The 8,647-nt window shown below is 34.3% G+C and overlaps 1 protein-coding gene across 1 annotated transcript; it reads right to left on the bottom strand.

Moving 5' to 3' along the window:
- Positions 1–1,064: 1,064 nt before the first annotated feature.
- LOC141398381 (uncharacterized) lies at positions 1,065–3,738 on the bottom strand. The gene is made up of 2 exons (XM_073975665.1): positions 1,264–3,738; positions 1,065–1,184 (listed from the first exon to the last, which is right to left on the bottom strand). The coding sequence occupies exons 1-2, from the start codon at positions 3,736–3,738 to the stop codon at positions 1,065–1,067; spliced, it is 2,595 nt and encodes an 864-aa protein (XP_073831766.1).
- Between the last annotated feature and the right edge of the window lie 4,909 nt (positions 3,739–8,647).

Raw genomic sequence — 8,647 nt, 5'->3', positions numbered from 1 at the left:
TTAAAATTAATAAATTAAATAATAAAACAAACAAAATAATAAAATGTAAAGACCCAATAAATATATCGAATAATACAAAATAAAATGGACAACAAATCGACATAAAACAAAAACATTTAAAAGATGATCTCCTCCAACATCCTCCGCCCGTTGAAGCGTGTAAGATTCAAAAACGTATATAACGATGGAGGATCCAATTTTGCTGGGGTGGGATATAATATAAACGACTAGCAACTGGAAGTCCTCAATGACAGTGCTATCTTGCAAGTTTTCCAAAAGCAACGCAATTGTCGGCAATGATTCCTGAATGCTATAGACTTTCCAGAGTACAATTTCTATTTCCGATGGAAGCACATGGGCGACATCTATAAGTTTCCAGAAACGATCTATTGGACATCTGTTTGGGATACAAAATACAAAAACAATTAATCGAATCCACTTCAAATAAGTTAAGTGCTTATCCATAACGCGATGAAATGCGTTGTTTCCACAAATAAAGGTTTTAGAGGCGGCAGCTTTTCTAAATTCTGGAACATCGAGAAACCAGTTTAAGACATATTGTGCATGGACGTGTCTCCGAAATACGATTCGAGTTTCTTTCTTGTGCTTTCTGACACTATTCACTACAAAATAGTTCAGAGTCGACGAACGAAGTTTGATCCACTGGAGTACTTTCTTAAATATTGTCCAAAAATGTAACGACCAGACGAAATTTTCTATCTTTAGTTTGATTTTGAGCAAAGTTTTGATGAGAAAAACGACAGCACGACGAATTAAAGATTTAAATTTGATTGCATCAGCTTTCAAAACCTTTAAAATCAGAGGAAATTGTACATTTTTGGATACGAACGACAAAGTAGATATATTTGTAGTATTTGTGACATCGGGCAACTCGAAGCGATAAAGGAAGACATCTTGCAGAGTTTTCCAGGACAGACCTATGGGTTTGATAATGTTGTTGTCCGATATTTTTATGACGGTCTTTGTATCATCATCCGAAGCGAGCGACGCATGGTTGCAATTCCATTTAGCCAATTCAAAACCATGCCATTTCAAGATTTGGATTAACTCGCCCCTTTTGAGGCCTCGAGTTTCGATGTTATCGACGCCAGTACGTACGTCAGCGACGTAAAGATCTTCTTGGAAGATCTCCGAACCACAACAATGCGATGTGATATGCTTATCTGTAATGAGAAACGAAATACGATTTGCGAAAAATGGGGCGGCAGTTAAGCCATTATTAATATTTATAAGTTGGGATACCTTTATATAGTCATCTTTGTAACTTATCCACAAACCGATTTGAAACCTTCTACCAGGTTCTTCAATCCGAAACTGCCGATACATCTTTGATATTTTTGCAGTGAGAGAGTATTTGATCCAGCGAAACGAAAAGAGTGTGGTGATCAAATCCTGTTGTACTGTTGGACCGACCATCAATTTATCATTCAACGAATGATTCGACGAAGTGTGAGCGAAAGCATCAAATACAACTCGAAGTTTTGTAGAACTACTATGGGGGTTGAGAACAGCATGATAAGGTATAACAAAAAGCGAACTATCCAACGATTGAGTGTGGGGCGATATGTGTCCGAGCGACACATATTCTTGCATGATTGCTTCATACATCGATTTCAAAGTTGAGTCACGTTCAAGTCGTCTTTCGAGCGACAAAAACCGTTTACAAGATATTTCCAATGAGTTACCAAGATAATTGGGTAATTTCTTGAATGGAAGACGAACTTGTACCCTTCCATAAGAATCAAATCGACTATTTTCAATAATGTGATCTTCGATTACCTTTTCTGCTTCAGTGTATGTTGATGGAGACTTGGAATACTTCTCAACTTTCCAGAATTGGTTCAAAGTTTCATCAATATTTTGTTCTCGTGTACTTACGACTAAGTTACACGTCAACGAATTTGAATTGGAACGACTAGGCGACGAACCACCAACTATCCATCCAAAAACAGTATTTGTGAGACAAGGCAATCCATTTCCTAATGAAATTCTACCATCTATCAACAAGTCAAAGAAAACTTCGGCACTGAGAAGCACATCGATACGTTGTGGCTTGTAGAACAAGGGATCAGCGAATTCAATGTTTTGGGGAATCTTCCACTGCGAAGTATTGATGAATTCGCCAGGCTGACGAGACGAAATGTTTTTAGTAACAGCAAATGTTGAGGACCACACGAACGAACTACTTCTCGATTTTATTGTAGTGTCGACAGAAAACTTAATTGCAGTTCGAACTTCTGCAATTCCCGATATTTCTTGAGAGAATGGACGAAATTTAAGTTTCAATCTCTTTGCTGTTTCTTCCGAAATAAAATTCAACTCAGAACACGAATCGAGTAAAGCTCTTACAGTATGAAATGAACCTCTATTATCCTTCATCAGAATCACTGCAGTTGGAATTATTGCTCTTCGAAAAGAACGAGCCACGAACGAAACTGGATTTGAGCTGGTTGATGGTTGCGGTGAATTACTATTCGAATTTGAAGTACTGGGTTGTTCTGGGGTACTGAAAATATGCAAGATCGTGTGATGTGCAGAATCACAAACTCTGCATCGAGATTTTGAGGAACACTTCGAGACCATATGCCCTTTTCGAAGGCAGTTAATACAGTGTCCATTACGTTTTACGAAATTAAAACGTTCCGAAACAACGATGTTAGCGAACGACGAGCAAGTTGAGAGGTTATGTTCACTTGAGTTACAATATGAACAATTCGAATTTGAGTTGACAAAAGTATGAGCCGACCGATTGAATTTATTATTTGGTTTAGGTTTATTTGCAACGACCTTTTCAGGAAATTCAATTCTCTTTTTATGGCTTTCGAGAAACTGACAACGACGACTTAAAAGTTCGTAGCACAAATCCCATGAGGGCAACGATTTAAAATCTTGTTTCTCATCATAATTGTCTTTTGTTTCATTGTCCACTTTTGATAGAACCATATGCACTAAAATTGCATTCATAACATCTGCCTCTGATCCGAGCGACAATAACGAACCACGAACAGCAGATACGGTATCAATAAGATGGCGTAATGAGACACTATCACTCTTTTGCATTTGTGGAACATTGAACAACGACTCGATATGTTCTAAGAATATGAGCACTTTATTGTCATATCTTTCTTGCAATCTTTGTAAAGCCTTTTCATAATTCTCTTCACAAACTTGAAATGGTTGCACAACAGCTAAAGCTTGACCCGAAAGACAGTTCAACAAGTAGTTGAATTTTTCAATCAAACTTATTGTTGGGTTATCATGCACGATATTGTTAAACGCTGTGATAAATCTCTGGTATTCACTATATTTTCCATCAAAATTGGGCAACTTAAGTGAAGGCAAACGAGAATTTGAACCACAAGCCATAGAAACATTCATTAAACTATTGTCCACTGTCACTGAACCACGATTTTTGTTTATCAATTTCAATATTTTGGCTTTTGCAACAATAAATGTTTCTTCTAAATCCATGCGAGAATTGTCACTAGCATTAATAGCTTCGATTTTACTTTGTACATCGCACAATTGTTTAAAATATCCTTCTAATATTTCGAGACGACATTCTAAAATGGTCGAATCCATTTTCGAACCATCTTTTTCCACTTTCTTTTGTATGCTTGTAATATTTTTCTTTATTGAACTACGTTGTAATCTAAGAGAAGCTAGGTCCGAACCACTAGCATTCTCTTCCACGAACTCTATATCGTCTCTTGGCATTTTGAGAAACTATACGAGAGAATCACAATCGAACAACAAAAAAGAACTTGGCTTCTATTTTCAAATAAAAGCGCCAAAAATGTTTATGCAAAACCACAAAATTTCACTCAAGATGGAGATATTTTTGTCGAAGTATTTTATTTTCTAATACAAATTAGAAAATTCTTGATTGTATAAGTGTATTTTCCAACACTTTCCACGAACGACGATCAATGTATGTATGTATGTGTTTACCGCGATTGCGTAACACCAATTTTATCGAGCGACACAAAAATTAACTTTCCGTTAAAGAATTTAATAATTCTTTTCAAAATGTTCCACAAAAATTAGAGCGACGGTAGAAATTAAAATTAATCAAAAACCACGATTGGTTATAAAGCGGCAAATTAATTGTGTTTGTTGTTACACCGAATGTGCAGAACAACCACAACGACGAAAACCACTGAGACACAACAATTTGTTTTTCCACTTTATTTGTTCGATTAATTAATTTTATTAATTAATCTACTTTAATTTTATGACTACCGTCCTGTCACGGTCGCCAAAATGTTCGCACAGAAAGTTTTTATTTGTGCCCGCAACGAAAATAAATAAAAACACGATTTGTTTTTATTTCCAAATTTACAATTTATTTCCACTTAAGTTGTTCGGTATATGCCGGTTATTTGTCAACTAAAAAAAATTTAAATACCCTTCTTGTAGGGCCACAACATAAAAGGGAACGAAATGAAATTTGAAACACATAGAGCGACAACAATAAATTGATCAATAATTGAATGATCAAAACAAACAACAGAAAAAGGGCCACAGTTAGTAAATTGTATGAAAGCATACAAGAGAAACTGCATATAACAACAATGTTGTTGTTACTCTTTAACATAGAACGGACGACGAAACCAATAACAGGTACATGCCTAAGCCAAGTAGGCAGTGTTGTTGTTGTTTCTCGTTAAGACGAAGACAGCACAAAACAACATGAGGAAATGTATTCCTAACAAAAATGACACAAACTCGACACTGCATATTAGGGTGGGACGAGCAAACAAGACATTAAAGTGGGTCGAATTAATTAAAATTAATAAATTAAATAATAAAACAAACAAAATAATAAAATGTAAAGACCCAATAAATATATCGAATAATACAAAATAAAATGGACAACAAATCGACATAAAACAAAAACATTTAAAAGATGATCTCCTCCAACAACAGCTATCTCTGTTCACCCAAATCCAAATTATACAATACTTAATACCATTTAGAACTTTTCGCACATATAGGTACGAATTTCCAAACCACCTCAAACCTGCACTCCAACAGTAATCTTAATTTCAAATGTTAGGATTCCAGCTCTATCCGTTCACCCAAATTCAAATTGAACCAAATATAGCACCATTTAGTACTTTTTTTAGTACCCATAAGTACGAATTTGCAAAACTACCTCACTCCTACACTCCATAAGTAATCTTAATTATAAATTGCAGGATTCCAGCACTATATTTTCAAATCGTACCAAACTTAGTACCACTTAGTACTTTCCGTATCCATAAGTACGAATTTCCAAGGCTAACTCAATCCTACAGTTCAACAGTAATCTTAATTCCAAATTTCAGGATTCCAGCTCTATCCGTTCACCCCTACACACCGACAGCAACCCACAGTCAAAATTTCAGCTTTCTAGCTTCAGCGGTTTCGTCTGGGCGATGATATGTCAGTCACTCAGTCACTCACTAAGCTCTTTTATATATATAGATAACCCATAATCCGGTAAAAAAAATTAGCTAATCTTATTTATAAATTTCAGGATTCCAGCTCTATATGTTCACCCAAATCCAAATCGTACCAAACTTAGTACCACTTAGTACTTTCCGTACCCATAAGTACGAATTTCCAAGGCTAACACAATCCTACAGTCCAACAGTAATCTTAATTCCAAATTTCAGAATTCCAGCTCTATCCGTTCACCCAAATCCAAATTGTACCAAATTTAGTACCATTTAGTACTTTCCGTACCCATAAGTACAAATTTCCAAAACTACCTCAATCCTGCACTACAATAGTAAACTTAATTCCAACTTTCAGGATTCCAGCTCTATCTGTTCACCCAAATCCAAATTGTACCAAATTTTGTACTTTACGCACCCATAAGTACGAATTTCCAAAACTTCCTCAATCTTACACTCCAACAGTAATCTTAATACCACTTTTAAGGATTTCAGCCCTAACAGTTCACCCAAATCTTAATTGTACCAAATTTAGTACCATTTAGTACTTTCCGTATCCATAAGTACGAATTTCTAAAAGTACCTCAATCCTACACTCCAAAAGTAATTTAATTCCAAATTTCAGGTTTATTTATTATTTATTGTAATTTCAGGATTCCAACTCTATCTGTTCACCCAAATCCAAATTGTACTAAATTTAGTACCATTAAGTACTTTCCGTATCCATAAGTAGAATTTCCAAAACTTCATCAATCCCTAACTCCAGCAGTAATCTTAATCCAAATTTCAGGATTCCAGCCTTATATGTTCATCCAAATCTTAATTGTACCAAATTTGGTACCATTTAGTACTTTTCGTACACATAAGTATGTATTTGCAAAACTTCCCCCATATCTCAATTTTACACTTCAACGGTAACCTAAATTCCAAACTTCAGGTTTCCAGCTCTATCCGTTCACCCAAATCCAAATTGTACCAAATTTAGTACCATTTATTACTTCTCGTACACATAAGTACGAACTTCCAAAACCATTTCCTTATCATAGCACCACTTCCCAAACTTGATTTCCATACCAAATTTCAAGATTCTAGCTATAACCTTCCAAAATATACAATTGGTACACAATTTAGTAACTTTTAGTACACTTATAGGTCGAATTTCCAAAAACCCTTTAGTACATCTTACTATCTCTCTATCAGTAACCTTTATTCCAAATTTCAAAATTCTAGCTCTTCCCGTTTGCCTAATACAAAGGGTACCATATTTAGTACCTTTTAGTACTTTTCGTACCCTTCTAGGTCGAATTTCCAAAACCCAGCCTTATCTCACCCCTACACACCGACAGCAACCCACAGTCAAAATTTCAGCTTTCTAGCTTCAGCGGTTTCGTCTGGGCGATGATATGTCAGTCACTCAGTCACTCACTAAGCTCTTTTATATATATAGATACAATTAATTAAATATTATTTTGTACACCAATAAATAAAAAATATCTGTAACCAAAACACGTCGATTTAATAGCACAATATAAATCTATACAGGATGAATTACTGTTAAAATGAAATGAAGATGAATAACCCCATAAATGGCAAATGTTCATACCGCAATGTATATTAAACAAAATTTCTACATTTATAATATTTCTATATTATGTAATATTGATACTATAAATTAAACTAATTTAACTAAAAAGCTGTGGCATAAGCAAACACAATTCTTAAAATAGCAAAATAATTACAAAAACATTTTTATAAAATAAAACTGGGATTATGATGAAGGAGTATAACTTCCGATAATTATTATTATTTTTTGTTAATTAATTGATTCACTGTGGGATAAACAGGTTACTGTAAGTAAAGAGCTGCATATTGACCCACCTACAGTTGTGTAATTATTTGCCTTCGTTTCAGATGATTCGTCTATAACTAATCTGTGTTTTACCTTGTTGCACCCTCTGATTTAGATAGCAAAATGTGCTCATAGGGGTGAGTCCCCTCCACAAAGACTACAACTACGCAATATACAATTTGCTAAAACGAAATTACGTGATCAACTTTTATTTTAGAAATTATTTTTAATTGCAGACAATACGGTGATTTCAATAAAACAAACACTCGCTCAATCTTAATCATGATTGTCAAAAATCACTATAATTACCCAGCAAATGCGATTATAACACAATTTTAGACAGCCAAACAAATAATTTGAATGACTTTATAAATTGATTTAAAGCGATTTTCTGGATATTATTCACAATTAGCAGAACAATGTTATACTTTTTTCGTCTTATTCTTTTTATTTAAAGTTAATTGGAAAAAGAATGAACATTGGCGTAGAGAGTCGCCATTTGATAACTTTTTTGGGCTTTAGAACCCGCTCTGAATTGAAGTTAGCCACCTCACTGTTAGTACATATCTCCCCCACTTGTATTCGCTGCAAACAAAGTAAAAATAAAGTAGAACACACACAAACATTTCAAGGCCACTGCTTACAAAGTGGCTTGACATCGACATAAATATACCAAGAAATTCATTGAACCCATTAATCGTGTACAATTTTGGGAAAACTCAATTAAAATGCGACTGAATGAACAATCTTGGATAATACAAAAAAAAAAGAAACAGTTGCATTATGTGTTTGTTGCCTCCCTTGTTGGTGGTGGAGAAATTTGGTTTGTTTTTGTTGCAGTACTCAAATGATGATGATTGTGGTTTAAAAATAAATATGTCAATTCAAACGGAAATTACTCATTAAAGATTTAATTTTATTGAATTGTCATTGGAAATTAATTCCGAAATGCAATTAAGTAAACAAAGACAAAATATCATAACAAAATGTAAGTATGTGTATGTGTTTTCCTCTTCTCCATAATTACAAACGGGAACAAAGTTACAAAAAAAAAACAAATCAAATCAAAACGGGATTTCTTAAGATAGATATCATTGGATCCGAACGTTGATTTGTGATATGATTTGTAAATTTATATCAGTCGGTAGGAAATCAATAAAGTGTGATTTCTTCCGTTGCCACACAGAAATGCAAAACAAAAGACTTAAGATACAAACTCGATCTTGAAACAATTACTAGCTTTGTTCCTTTACTTTTTTAATAATAAAAGTAGCAAAGGAAAGATTTGCCAAAATTGCTCTCACGTAACAAGTTTTGCACAAAAGTAAAGGAACGG

The sequence above is a fragment of the Musca autumnalis genome, unplaced genomic scaffold (assembly GCF_047663935.1).
Source record: "Musca autumnalis isolate F117 unplaced genomic scaffold, ASM4766393v1 scaffold_3, whole genome shotgun sequence".
NCBI classification, from domain to species: domain Eukaryota; kingdom Metazoa; phylum Arthropoda; class Insecta; order Diptera; family Muscidae; genus Musca; species Musca autumnalis.
The sequence above is the reverse complement of the archived record's forward strand: the minus strand, read 5'-3'. Positions and strand labels throughout refer to the sequence as shown.

What these genes read in the sequence shown, in the direction of transcription:
- LOC141398381 (XM_073975665.1), bottom strand. Translation starts at nt 3,738, where the DNA reads ATGCCAAGAGACGATATAGAGTTCGTGGAAGAGAATGCTAGTGGTTCG. An exon ending in ACAAAGATGACTATATAAAG is followed by an intron (nt 1,185 to 1,263) that starts GTATCCCAACTT and finishes TTCTCATTACAG; the next exon opens with ATAAGCATATCACATCGCAT.